This window comes from Arachis hypogaea, chromosome 19, assembly GCF_003086295.3.
Source record: "Arachis hypogaea cultivar Tifrunner chromosome 19, arahy.Tifrunner.gnm2.J5K5, whole genome shotgun sequence".
NCBI lineage: Eukaryota > Viridiplantae > Streptophyta > Magnoliopsida > Fabales > Fabaceae > Arachis > Arachis hypogaea.
Window position 1 is genome coordinate 8265494 of NC_092054.1, and position 15451 is coordinate 8280944.

A 15451-nucleotide genomic window follows, 5' to 3' on the forward strand; every position below is an offset into this window, starting at 1 on the left:
CCCTTTTCTTCATTTGGAGATGCAATGGCTTCTAACTCAAAAACACCCCTGTTTCTCTTGAAGCTGCTCCCTCTTGATTCCTTCTCCATGTTTGTGTATATCCAACGGATGCCACACTCTTTTATCACCACTTCCTCCTTGTTTGGTAGCCAAGCAAAGAACTAAGGGGTAAGATGCACATGGCTATCCATTTTTGATGAAGTGTCCCCATCATAGATTTGGTTAGCTGTTTTAAAATTCAGTGTGAGTCTACTCTATACCTTTTGCTTTATTATCTCTGCCATAAACCATGAAAACAACATTGTCGATTGTGACCAAGCAGCGCCATGGTACAAGCAACACTAAAATCACACAATACGATTTCCATCTATCGGTGATTTTAAATTTATAATTACTCAATATACAGTATCTTTGGTAGGCGTCGGTGACATAATTTTAGAGAAGAGCAATGCTAGGAGTCAGCAATTTTTGTGATTGTTAGCCATCAACTAGCCATCAATGATAATTTGATGGTGTGAGATTGGTGTGAGATTTCATCCAATGGCTCACCTTCCTCTGCTGGTTACATGCTGGCCAAAATTCAATAAAATTGCTGGCCCCTAGACTTTTCCTTTAGAGAATGCCGCATTGCTGTTCAAATGGTGGTGGCATTTCGATAAAGAGTATTGTGTCCTGTGTAAAAGAATTACTTGCTCATGTAATAATATTTCAGGGGAGCAGCCACTAATGAATCAAAATTGAGTTTTCAACAGAGATGTTTGATCACTTATTGCCAACATTGATATATAGAGATCAGGAGGCAATCCATCCCAATTTCAGCAAGGGAAGAAAATCATAGTAGATAGTAGAACGAGAACACAATTTTGGCATAGCACACGGGTTAAAGAAGGTAAACTAAAGGATATGTTTCCGAGGCTTTATGCTTTATCCACACGCAAATACCGTACTATTAGTGATTGTGGAATGTGTGATGGATTTGAATGGAGGTGGAGCTTGAATTGGAGGTGCGATCTGAGGGTGTGGGAAGAGGAAAGTCTAGAGAAGATTTTGTTCATCTTGAGGAGGGTTGGAATCTATCCCAACAAGGAGGATGAAATAAGGTAGAGATACGAAGGATCAGGAGAGTTTACAGTGAAGTTCCTTATAGAAACAACACAAAGGAGTATTGCGGGAGCCAATAAACAACACATGCCTAATATTATAAATCAATTGTGGAGGAACTTAGTGCCACCCCATGTAGAAATGCTGGTTTGGTTTGTTTTACAGGAAAAACTGATCAAACACTAAAGAAAAACTTAGTAAGTGGTTTATTCTCGAAGGAGATGGAGAGCTGTGTACTTTGTGGAGTTGCTCGGAAACCGTGTATCACCTTATGTTCTTCTCTTGTCCTATAACTTTATGTGATATTTACGTTAAATAATTGTTAGAAAGTGTCAACATGACATTTTTTATCATTATCAAACTAAACAAGGAATGAAAATGTAAAAAAAATTATTAGAAACTAATAGACTTATAGATAATATCTTATTATGAGTATAAAACCGAATGTGAAAGTGCCAAAAACAATATACAAATTAAACTGCACTGCCGAGTTGACAGGAAAATTGAACAACAATAAATTGAGTAAAAATAAGTAGTGGTGTGTTCTCAGAGAAAGTGTGCTATAAAAAGACCAAATATATAGACGACTATTACAACAATAATGAACTGAAGGAAGTTTGGGTGTTCCCAAATGAAGCCTTTCTCGTCGAATTCTCATATGATATGTTCTTCTCGCTCTGTTAGAAGGGGACAAAAAGGTTAAAACTTAAAAGAAAGAAACACACCCATATGAGCCAAGCCACGTACAAGACCTTGCATTTTGCATCCACTGCTATACTTTCTTTCTTTTCCTTTCTTTATTATTTTTTTTTAAGTTACAAAAACAATGATTAGTTAAAAGAAACAAAGCAGATAGAAAATACATACAAATTTACAATAATTAAAAGAAAAGATATTGTACCTTAATTTAACAGGAAAATATTGCACTATTCTTGGAGTATTCTTTTTTTATATCTTTTTTTCTGTCTCTGTTCTCCATCACTATTATAAAATTGACAAATATAAAATTATCGACCATACTAGATATACACTAAAAGTAGTCTTTAAAATTAATTAGTAGTATAAAATATACATTAAAAATGAGTTAAATAATATATGTATTCATATAATAGCAGTCGATATAGTAAAATAAACTTAATTATAATATAAAAAGTAAGCTGCTTAAGAAATAGTAATTTCATCAAGTATAATCAAAAGCTTAGCTAATAATATAATAAGGCAACTTACCAGTAATCTTTGGAATCACAATGTAAATGCACTCTTTTTCCGATTTTCCGTTCTCTGACAGTCTCACTCTGCGACAACAATATAATTCCTTATGATCCCCCACATTTGATATATTGTTACTACGATATGATAATTAACCGCACAAACAAGAACGATATCAAATTAAACAACATATTGTGGTATAAAATTGACAACACATCATGAACATAAATATTAATATACAAAAATATTTTATTTCAAATTTTTGTCTATACATAAATAGTATAACTTTTGTAAAGTGATGTATTAGTTTGGTAGCTTTGATGTTTTCAAGGTGTAAAGTTTTTTTTATATCATTACTAAATCATCATTATGACATTATCATTTGTGTGAATTTTTTTATTGAAAAAGTGAAACACTTGCTATGCAATAACAAATGTTAAGATGTCCATTTATAATTAGTAAAGAGCATAGTAAACCTTTCTATGATTCAAGATCAAAATCAAATCATTTAACTTACTTCGATATTAAAAAGGATCGGATGTATATTAAAAAGTGGTGCATTTTTCAAGATATATCTACAAAATTGAAGCAAAGAAGCTTTGTTAACATTGTATAGCTAGGTTGTGCAGAAGAAACAAAAAGAAAATTCAAGCACGTAGATAATTCATCAACTCTCTGTTTTCGTTCACAACCATTATATATATTCCAAAATCAGTTTTGAATGATTTAATTTTTGTTGTGGATCTCTAGACTAAACAATTCACAATACAACAATAATGTGTGAAAACTATCGAGATTAGTATTAGAAGCATTACCTCAAGGTCCTCCAACTCTGAGTCATGAGATTCATATCCCTCATGAGTGGCATCTGGACTAATCTCTCCATCATCATTGACATGGACATGCATCCAACGGATCCCACACCCCTTTATCACTATTTTCTCATTATCTTCTGTATTTGCATAGAACTCAAATTTAAGGATAGGATTGCAAGCCGTGTCCCTCTTTCTCTCTTTGATTGCTTCCGTTATCTTGTTGGAACCCTCTCCATCATACCATACTACCTTATGATCTGATACCATTTCCAATTGAATCCCTTCGACAAAATAACCGTGCAAGGATACTCCATCGGCAGAAGTTGCGATCAATTCCCACTCGTTGCAACCCTTTCCCAAGTAGCATTCCCATCCAAATATCACATTTTTCTTCGTAAGGTTGCAAGATTGGTATTGAGAAATCAAGATGCAGCCAACAAGACAAGAAGAAATCTTGTGATCTGGAGCAACTTCAACAATGATCGAAGCTTCTCTAGAGTAGTAGTCAGGGAACCACTCATTAATTATGCTCTCTTTACTTGGTAAATAGTAGTAGAAGTGTCTTGCTTCATTATGCGGATATCCATCATTATTTGCCACAAGTTCTATCCTGGATTTCAAGTCTTTCAAAACTGCTTCATATGCATCATCAGCCAACTTTGTGCAGTTATGGAATTCAAACCATGCATGGTCTTCTCTGGGTGGTTCACTGGTTAAACTTGAGAGTGTCTCCAAAGATTTGCAGTTTAGTGCATTAAAGTATATAATAGATGGGGGAAGTGGAGGTACGTATTGAAGCATTTTACAATCCATGATCACAAGTCCCATGAGCTGTTGAAGATTCTTAATGCTTTTTGGCAAACTTGTAATGACATGACAACTTTGCAGATGTAATAGTTGTAATGATTGTAAGACATGAATGTTGTCTGGGAGTTTAGACAAGCTCTTGCATTCGAAGAAAGATAATTGCTTGAGAGACAAGAAGGCAGGGGTGGGCAATATTCTACTTAACATGATGCATGTGTCATCTTCATGTTTTATTGGATCCTTAAGCGAAATTTTGGAGGCAAAGTTTAGAGGAAGTTTCTGAAGAGAGTAACTGATGTTAAAACCGAACCACTCAAGATTTTTGAGATGCATAATAGTGGATGGCACTTCAGTCAAAGCCGTTGCTGGTAAAATTAACGTGAGGTTGGAATGATCACTCATGATCGGGATTGAGAACTCTTCCAAATTGCAGCAACCAATGGCCCACAAGGTACAGAGAGAGGGAGAACAATAACCACTGCAAAGCCTCTTGAGGGATGTGCAAAAGTTCACATATAGATTTTGAATCTTGGGGAGAGAGAAAATAGATGGATGAACATCTTGTAAGCTTTCACAGCCATAGAGTGATATTAATTTGAGATTCGTGGCACCTGCTAAATTTGGGCACTCTATCAAGCGTTTGCAGCCACGGAGGTCAATAATCTCCAAACTTGGTAGATTCTGTCAATCCCGACAAACATATTAAGTTTATTAACACATGTACATGACTAGTGGAGGAAAAAAGTGTTGTTTTATTGTTTAATGTGTTACCCTTTTAATTATTGCAAGATTATGTTAAAGTAACAAATGACTTCTTTGAACAATATGAACAACTATCAATAAAATAAAAACACACTATACCTCTAAATTACCGATCTAAATCTTAATATTAGAATAACCATCCGCACATTTAGTGAAATGAACATCTGATATATCTATTGTTCATATTGTTTACCAATATTGTTGATTATCTATATTTTTCTTTTTATAAATTATTATACATCTAATATCAAATATTAAATGACAATAAGTTTTTCATATTTTTAGAATAAATTAACTATGTTTTTCAACAATTTTTTTCTTCTTATTCTTACACCTATATAAAAAAGTGTTTCCAGCTAATCAATACAACTAAATATTTTTAGAATAGGTATAAAACACATTTGAAATTTAATTTAGTTAAAAACATATTGAGCGTATGAACTTTTTTAGTTGTCCATTACAATATTAAAATAATAGATAATTTATTCGAAACTTGGAATATGGAACTTGATTTGATTAGTATTTAGTATATATATTGTTGGTTAATTCAAATTAAACATCATCTATATACAATTCATCATGGAAGTGAAAAATCCGTTTGGGGCGAAAATTTTTCGAAAGTGAAAACCCTTTGATGTGGTTGATTATTACCTTTATTCTCTTTTTCATAAAGAAATAAAGCATTGCATCATGAGATATAGTAAATTAATATGATGTAGCAAAACAAGAAAATGTTGAATGACAAGAAACTATTGAGAACCAATTATGTTCTTTGTTTTAATTAAAAAAATTATGATGGCTATATATAAATAATTATTGACTGTAGTCTAATATTTATCTATTTATATATATGTCATTTGAATTTAAGTCTTGTACTTTATTATTATTTTCTTTTTATAAAATACTCTTTGTTCTCTCATCAAAACTTATTTAATTATTCTGTGATATTGTAGTGACTTTTTTTTGTAATAAAACAAATTATTCTCAATGTTTTGAAATATTTTAGTGTGATATTTTATTCTCACAAAAGTTTATATAGAAAAAATTCTCTTGATTAAATGATGAAAATATGACTTTTTAAAAAATAATTATCATGCCAGAATATTTTATAATATATAGGAATAAATTAATCTTACATAATAGAGTAAGATTATATATTATAAATCTTAAAATAAACGCCCCATAATTAATATATATTACTTACACCAAAACTACTCTATTTTTTGTTCTTTTAAAATTTCGCTTTTTATACTAACTAATTTCTATAATATATCAATCTTTATTTTAGTATCTAACAAAAGTATCCAAAAAATCATAAAGAAAATATAAATATGATCCTACCTGTGGTGTATCCCAAAGTTTTTGAACATTGCTATCTGGCATAGAAAGCTGAACAAGTTTTTGAGGCCAAGGAATCGACCGCACAAAGTTAAGTGGGCATTTATTCCACTCAATATACCTTAAGTCATTAGGAAGTTGAAAATCCTGTAGAAACACTCTGTTCCCTTCAAGATCCATGTTGATATTTCCTCTTAAAGCAAGTAACCTTAACTTTGGCATCTTTCTTAATGCAATGATGATTATACGTGGATCTATTGTAATTTCATTCATATCCACAATCATGCTTTCAACTCCATAAATATCCTGCAAAATTGAAAAGCATTGCAATACAATGTTAGTACTATATTGCTGTAAGCAATATTTTGATATATACATACACTCTTCTTGAAGACCAAATCATTAAAGCATGATTTCCTTACTCTTTCATTTTGAAAAATATTGCAGACTTCTTCGGTATTCCACAGTCTTATTTGTCGACCACCATTTTTGCTAGATTCTTCATGAATGATTTTCCGACACATTTCCTGTATCAAACTATGCATTTTTATGCATTCATCACGACCATTTGAATAAATACTTACAAGAGACTTGTCCAACAGACTTTTTATCCCTATGTCTGCATAGAAACCACAAGACTTTAATATTCTTGTTATTTTCTTCATCTCATGATCGTGGAAAAAGCATGCAATATCTAAAAGGATGTTTTTCTCATCATCATCTAATGCATCATAACTCAATCTCAACACTTGCTGAATATCTGGATTGGGATACCTTCGTAATTTTCTCAATGCACTATCCCATTCACTTTTTCCTCTGGTCCGAAGAAATGATCCCAAAATATTTAATGCTAATGGTATTCCTTTGGCATAATCTGCTACGACTCTTGTTGATAGCTCATAATAATCCTCTTTAGGATGAGAATCACAAAAGGCATTATGGCTAAAAAGTTTAAGAGAGTCCTCAAAATTCATTTCCTTCACTTCATGAATTTCTTCAACTCCTCCACTTGTAAGTACATTTCTATCCTTTGTTGTCAAAATAATTTTACTACCAGAACTCAGGCAGTTACGAAAGAGTTGAATTAAATCAACTGCAATTTGTGAATTAGTCACATCATCTAGCACAACAAAAACCTTCTTATGCTTGATTTTACGGATAATACTAGAGTGTATTACTCGAATATTATCGATACGAAGATCTTCATTTAACAATCTAGAAAGAAGTTTAGCGCATATGTGATTAAGACCTTTTCGTTCTAAATTTTTTGAAAAGGCTAAGAAGCAATGACTTTCGTATTCTGAGGAGCACTCATGAAGAAGAGTAGTAGCAATAGTTGTCTTGCCAATACCGGCCATACCCCAAATTCCAATCACAAGAACTTTCTCTGACTTGAATTTCAATAAGGATTTAACAGAAGTATAGTTTCTGTTACAAATAAAAGGGCTTTTGAGTTCATCTCTATAGCAATTGCTATTCAGATTTGGAAAAATTGCTTTCACAATCTCATCGATCAACTCAGCTTCTTGCCTAGCATGGCAAGTAAAGATTACATTAGAAATAAAACAATAAATATATAACTAGATAAAGGAGTTTTTTCTTTATTTAAATAAAATAAATTCTTCATTTATTAATTTAAATTGAAATACAGAAATTTATCAATTTGTACATTTAGTGGTGTTTTCGCAGACAAAAACAACAAAAACAAAAATTCCCACGTTTATGCTTGTACTACCAGGAAAGAAAAAAACGTGAGTGATGGACAAAATAGCTGTTAGTGACAGTATAAATGCAGGAGAAAAAATTGCTCTATTTTTACTGATAGCAATAGTGAAAATACAAAAAAATTTCAGTGTTTTTTTACTGTTAGCATCAATGAAAACATAACTAAATATTTAAAACTGTAAAATTGTGTATTATGATTTATTTGAGTAATAAATAATTTATTTTATTTAAAAAGAAAAATAGCCCCACTTGAAAGTAAAAATAGATACACATAGTTCCTAATTAGTATCTGGAATGCATCTTAAATTATAACTGATTTCAATGTAAAATCATTATATTTTATGCACAAAGCAAGATGATAACTTGCCGACGAGTAATAGCTCAAATGGCATAGTCTTCTCATACTCAATTAAGAGGTTGCGGGTTTGAATTTCTTATCTTTAGTTAAAAAAAAAAAAAAGGCAAGATGATAACTTTTCAACAAGAGTTAATTTTTTTATCATGTTTACTACAAGTAATTGTTTTAATTTTAAAGAATTTTTAATAAAGCACTTGTTTTTTATTTTATTTTATATAGTTTTATTCCATTACTTTCTTTTCTTATTTTTAGGTATAATAAAGCAAAAAAAGAAACTGAAAATATACTTTCTCCCCATGCTATTTTCTACCAACTTATTTAACATGGTTGTTTATCCTCCATGAAAAATTTCATCATTGTTTAATCAACCTGGGTTGAATTCACAACAAATACATTGAATAATACAAAATCCAACATAGTCAATTTCATAATGTGATGAAACCGAATTTCCTAATAATTATAATTTTATTTATTGCATACAAAAAAGTTCAGTTAATTGCTCTTTTACTATTTATATTTTTTCCATTTTATGGCATACAATCAATTCAGCAATACAATTAAGTTTTATAAATTTAAATAATAGTTGAAAAAGCAAATTTAACATTTGACAATTCCTTATAAAAATGATACTTTACTCATTATTTTTATTATTTGAAACAATTAGTACACTTATTATTTAGTGTTATATTCACAGCACCACAAGATCAAGCCTTTGTTGGAATTGTTATGGTTAGATCGAATTCTAGACAATCAAAGATCTTATTAGATTTTTTTTTGGGTATAGCATTTTCATTTTTTATTATATTGAAGTTGGGCTAAAAGAGTAATGCACGTAAATCAATAAAATTAAAAATAAAAAATACATTTATGACTCTTCCAATAAAAAATATTAAAATCAAACCTACATTAAGAAAAAGAAATCCGAGCAAAGTTTCGAACTATAAAATAGTTATTAAAAAAAAAAAAACTCATATAGTTGCATTTAATTTGATTTTAGAGTAAATACTCAATCCTATTTTTGTTTATTTTAAAATAAGATAAGGCGATTTTTGTTCAGAACAAAAAAAAATAAATCCATTTCAATCTTTGTCTCTGTTTATTGTGAGACATGACGACTCTTCCGTCATCTTTCCTCACCAAATTTAATAAAAAAGATCTATATAATACTTAACGTTATTGATATAGATGCTGAGTCTCCATTAAATGTCATATTGGCTAATGAGTAATGATTAGGGGTCAATTTGACTCTCTATAAACAATGGTCAGAATTAATTTATTTCTCCGTAGATAATAATCAGAGTCAATTTATCCTCTTTTATCCACCAAAACAATGCTGTTTCATATGCTCCACTAAATCAAAACCTATAAGAAAAACTGATATTAAATAACTAAGACGTTGCTAGTGTGGATATTAACTATAAGGCTTAAGGACATATATTTTGTTTTTTGACTATTTACTTTACTTGTTTAAAACCTTTCGGTGATACAATATTTTTTGTTTTGGGACAAATGTTCTGATTTTTTTTTTTTTTGGGTCTTAGGACAATGTTGCTGTCCATATTATGCTATTATTAGGTGTTAATTTGTCAAAGATAAATTGCTTTTTTATTATCCACCTATGCTTTCTTTAAAGTTGGAAAATGCATATGTTGAAGTTACAACCCCACAAAAAAATACAAAAGCACTACATTCAAAACTAAGGCACATCTGTTTTCATTGATTTTTAATCTACACTTCTTCAACTTATTCTCTAATCTAATTAACCTTCACTTTATTATCCATCATATTTTCTCTAACTCTTTCACTTTATTATCCACCACATGACCATAACCTTTAAGATTTACCGCCGGTTGAATTCGCCGGCATTAATTAATATAATTCTTGATGTGTAATATATTTCTGTCGAATTTAGCGGGAAGTAAATCTGACGGTGAGAAATGCACAAAAAACAAATTCATGAGGCCAAAATTACCATTAAAAAGACGGTGACGACCTCCAAAAATTTGCTAATTAGAGGTTTAAATTTGCCGGTAATTAGATGAAGATTTTACCATTTAAATTTGTCCGCCACTAAATCTGACGATAATAAATTTACCAACAGGTTTTTTGGTAATTTCGCTGGTAAATCCAATGGCTTTTGGCAAATTTCTTGTAGCGTCCTACGGTTCGTATTTGATTTGAAAGAGGAGTGAGAGGTTTCAGCTGAGATGAATAATCATCCCAAATAGCATAGGTTTTGGTTCAGTGCAGTACCTGAAACGACGTCATTTTTCGTGAATGAAGAGGGATAAATCGATCCCTGACCATTACCATAGAGAAACAAATCGACTCTTGATCATTTCTCATAAAAAGACAAATCGACCCTTGACCATTGTCCATTCACTAGCATGACACTTAGCGGAGATCCGACGTCCACATCAGGAATGTTAAGTGCCACATAGGTCTCTTTCATTAAGTTATTAAATATATATTTTAAAAAAAAAATTTAGAAATCAAATTTTAAATAATTTTTTGTAATATTATTAAAAAATAAAATATTTTTAAATTTAAAATTTGTTAATTTTATATCCAGCAAATTTTTTTAAAATTATTTTGTTGTGAATGAGAGTTCTTTTGAAAAAAAATTTAGAGATCAATTTTTTTATATGCATTTTTTTAATAATTCTTCAAATGTCTCCACAAAAATTTGGATAAAATGAATAATTTATTTGTTAATTATAATTTTTTTGCTACTTATAAAATATATAATATGTATTGGTAATTATTTTTATCGTATTTTTAAATCATTTAATAGCTTATTTGTCGTTTATATTTTTAATGGTTATTTTTATCAACATGATAAACTTTCTGATACTATTTTAATAATTTATTCAAATAAGTGATAAAAACAATATTTAATATATTTGTATTAATAAAAAGAGTTACTTGACAACAAATCAATTCATGACACACAAATCTATCTTTAATAGTTACTGTAGTATGTGAAAATTAGGCTTTATGTGATAACATATTAATTATTTTTTAAGTAATAATAATAATAATAATAATAATAATAATAATAATAATAATAATAATAATAATAATAATAATAATAATAACTTATCTGATAAAACAATTAAATTTATAGTAATATAATATAAATATTATATACGAAAATATTAAAATTAATATTAATTTGTAAATTTAGACTATAAAGTTAGTTGCTGAATATATATATATATATATATATATATATATATATATATATATATATATATATGTTGTTTATGAATATAATTACAAAAGATTATATTGTTTAAGGTATATTGAAGCAATATTTGTTAAATATAATAAAACAAATTTAAGTACTAAATAAATGCCTTAAACCCTAAAACTTTTACTTTGACCGAAAGTCTTAACTCTTACACCTTAATTTTTTTATAAATGAATAATTAAATAATATATAATTTATAAAATATATTAAAATAAAAAAATAATTATATAATATTGTATTTATAGTCAAGAATAGTAATTATAATTAATACTTATTGATTATAAATTAGATATTGTTAGAAGGGTGACAAATGGATAATAATTAATCAACACTCACTATAATTAATTAATTATCTAAAGGATATAAATGATAAATTTACTTTTTTAACTACTAGAAAGCTTATAAAAAACAATTTTTATATCTATTAGTTAGTATAATTAACCAATGATATTAATTGTATGTCGGTTTATCGCAATGTTATTCAGCATTATTTGACTACTCTATATTTTTGTTAAGGTAATAATAAAAAAACACAAAAATAAAATAAAATAAAATAAATTTAGACTTTTTTTCTTATTGTTAAATATTTTAATTTGTTATAATTTTTTGATGAAATAGTTTTTCGGTGAAGAAAAAAAAAGTGTATAAATTTATTTTTAAAAATTAATAAAAATAAAATGACATATATTTTTAGATAAATATCTAAGAGTAAATTTTCATTTCCTCTTCATCATAGCATACACAGGTATATTATTAGGAGAGTTCTGTAGTAGCATTAGTTTTGGTGGTTAAAATTGACATAAGTTTGACTTACAAATAAAATACTAATACATAGTATGATAAATTTATGACTAAAATAATAATTCTCTCTCTTATAATTTTTTATTATTACTTTTATATCAAAATAATTTCTTATATTATTTTTATAATTATAAAAAACAATTTCAAAAAAATAAAATCAAAATATTTTTTTATTATAATTATTATTTTATTATTATTTTTCTTTTTAAAAAATAATTTTTTATAATTATTTTTACTAAAATAAGTTTTTATAATTTTATTTTTTAATTATTTTTGTTTTAAAAAAAGTTATAATTATTTTATTATTATTTTTGCCAAAATAATTTTTTTATAATTTTTTTTGTAATTTTCAAAAACTAACACTAAAATATATTCTCTCTTATAATTTTTTCTCATTATTTTTAAAGTAACACCAAGAGAGAATATTATTTTGATGTTAGTTTTTTAAAATTATAAATAAAAATTATTATAACAAAATTATTTTGATAAAAATAATAATAAAAATAATTATAAAAAATTATTTTTTAAAAATAAAAATAATTAAAAAATAATTTTGGTGTTAGTTTTAGAAATTATCAAAAATAATAATAATAATAAATAATTAAAAAATAAAAATAATTATAAAAACTTATTTTAGTAAAATAATGATAAAAACTTATTTTTTAAAAATAAAATAATAAAATAATAACTATAAATATAATTAAAAAATTATTTTAATGTTATTTTTTTAAAATTATTCTTTATAATTATAAAAATAATTATAAAAAATTATTTTAATAAAAATAATCATAAAAAATTATAAGAAAGATAGAATTAATTTAGTCATAGATTTATCATATCATGTGTTAGTATTTTATTTGTAAGTCAAATTTATGTCATTCTTAACCACCAAAACTAATGTTACCAGAACTCCCCATATTATTATTGATTTTTAAAACTTAAGAAGGTTAGGGCCCTTTACCTGTGGTGATTGCAAGTGAAGCCAGAGAGATCCGAAGCTTCAGTGAGTGCCGTCCTCCATTGCTGCACATGTTTACGGTTGGAGGATCTCTCATGCTCATCAAAGGCTCTGCGGTAACTTCCACTCTGCTTGCGAACACGTGTGGGCTCTATTTTATAGAACACTGGAATCACAATAACTTGTTCATTCTTTTTCTTGCACTTCATGATCTCAACCAGCTCTCTCAAGCACCAGCTAGACGAAGCATAGTTTTCGGAGAAGATGACAACAAACAACTTTGAGTCTCTGATGGCTTCAACAAGTTCGTTCCAGACGACACCTCCTTTCGGGATTCTGTAATCTATGAACGTCTCGATCCGATTTCTGAGGAGAGCAGAATGAAGATGGCTGGTAAAACCGTTACGCGTGTCCTCGCCTCTGAAACTGATAAAAACATCATATCGAGTAGTAAGAGGTGAGGAAGAAGAAGAAGAAGCAAGGGAAAGTGCCATATGTTCAGCACAGTTAATCGGGATTTACGTATGTAGTGAGTTAATTAGAGAAAGAAATGGTCCTCTATTCAGGTATATATAATTATATTTGAAACACTCATAGTCATCAAGTAGTTACCCAGTGGCTTCCCTCTCTTCTTGGTCTAAGCTCTTTATCAAGTCTTGCCTGTAAAGCTCTTTATAATAAATTAAAAAGTTTATACAAAAATATTTTTGAAAATATTTAAAAGAAGAGATAATATATACTTATCAAAATTTTAAAATTTAATATAATTTTATATATTAATAAATATTTAAATTCAATCTTTATCAATATATTTACATTTATTATAATTTATTTAAATTTTAACAATTATTTTACTAAATACAATTATTATTACTTATGTTTGTTAAAAATTATTTTTAATTTTATTTATTAAATATAAATATTATCGTATTTAAAACATTATCCTTTAAAAATAAATATTTTACCAAACAGACTATAAATGAATGCTACATATAAAAGAAGAGACCACTTTAATAAAGATACTAAAAATATATTTTTTTTAAATATTTACATGTGTCATGTTATTATTGGACATTTTTATTAAACTGATTAATAATTTATTTTTTAATAAATTAGAACAAAATTAATTTATTATAACAATAATAATAAACCTAATTGTTTACATTATAATTATTAAATTCGATTGGACATTCTTAATCATCTGACGCATGATTTTATCCGTTCAACAATTAGCAATTACCACTAACTTTGCATTTAGTGCATGGGGAGTGTTAGGTAAATAACGATTATTATGAATAATTATTAATTAAATAAAAATACATTACATTTTAATTTAATGTTATTAATTAAATTTAAGATTAATTTATTCTTTTAACCCTATTAATTCATATTGTTCACACATTATTCAAAAATATTGTTCATTATTTATACTTTTCCTTAGTCCATTTATTATAGTTAATCCAAACTAACGCGGTTGTCACTGTCACTAATACAACTTCCGACGAATCAACAAATTGTATTGCATGGATAATTAGCAAATTAATTGGTCAATAGTTACAAAGTCGCATTAATACGCGTTTTCTAATTCCGTTATTTATTCTTACTTTTCCAACTACTACTTTCCAAGCAACTTCAAAATAGATTTTAATGTAGAAATTACATACACTTTTGGTTATGGATCTTTCTCTTAGACAGTATTGGATTTGACTATGGCAATGCCTGTTAATTTATCTTAACAATACAATCTGTGAACTTGGTTGAAGGAAAGAGAAGATGCTCTGAGGCCTGAGACTAGCCACAGAGTGTTAAGTACCAGAGTTAATAAAGATATAATAATGTAATTAAAATTTGTGAATAAAAAATAGATAAAATCAAATAAAAATATAGACAATAATAAAAATAATATGATAAAGTTAAGTAGTGAAATTATAATTTTTCACAATATATAAAAAAGTCTATAATATTCTCTTACATATTATGAAAATTCTTACAAAGAAATTATATATATGAGTGACTTTACTATTTTTTTTCTTTAAATTTTACTCACTAATTCTATATAAAACATGGCATACATTAGTAAATACCTTAACCCTTTATATATAGTATTTTGTAGAAGTGTATTTAGTTTACAAATTGATCAAGTTGTGCACAAATTGCACAAATATGTGTACTAGAGTCTTCTTTCCTATTCATCTTTATCAAGTTGTATAACAAGTTAATAAATATCAACTTATGTAACAACTCATTCTTTGACTAAGTCAAAGATTACAACTAAGCTAACTTATCTTCAAGTTGCAAATTTTGACTAAAACTTTGACCATGCA

The 15451-nt window shown here is 27.7% G+C and overlaps 1 protein-coding gene across 4 annotated transcripts; it reads right to left on the reverse strand.

Moving 5' to 3' along the window:
• Positions 1-1494: 1494 nt before the first annotated feature.
• LOC112780108 (disease resistance protein RML1A) lies at positions 1495-13835 on the reverse strand. Of its 4 annotated transcripts, none has more exons than XM_029295427.2 (7): positions 13131-13835; positions 6455-7562; positions 6036-6338; positions 3126-4613; positions 2329-2396; positions 2003-2082; positions 1495-1778 (listed from the first exon to the last, which is right to left on the reverse strand). In XM_029295427.2, exons 1-6 carry the CDS (start codon positions 13619-13621, stop codon positions 2028-2030), a joined length of 3513 nt encoding a protein of 1170 aa, XP_029151260.1. In that variant the 5' UTR covers positions 13622-13835; the 3' UTR covers positions 1495-1778; positions 2003-2027. The 4 variants fall into 4 exon arrangements, with proteins under 4 accessions (XP_029151260.1, XP_072083145.1, XP_072083146.1 ...); XM_072227044.1 differs by having other exon boundaries at positions 1495-1896; XM_072227045.1 differs by lacking the exon at positions 2003-2082.
• Positions 13836-15451: the final 1616 nt, after the last annotated feature.

Excerpts from the sequence above, each read along its gene's own strand:
- LOC112780108 (XM_029295427.2), bottom strand. The coding sequence starts at position 13,621 with ATGGCACTTTCCCTTGCTTCTTCTTCTTCTTCCTCACCTCTTACTACT. Across the intron at positions 7,563-13,130 it reads TTCACTTGCAATCACCACAG|GCAAGAAGCTGAGTTGATCG; the intron begins GTAAAGGGCCCT and ends TTGCCATGCTAG. Across the intron at positions 2,083-2,328 it reads TGTGATTCCAAAGATTACTG|TGATGGAGAACAGAGACAGA; the intron begins GTAAGTTGCCTT and ends ATTTTATAATAG.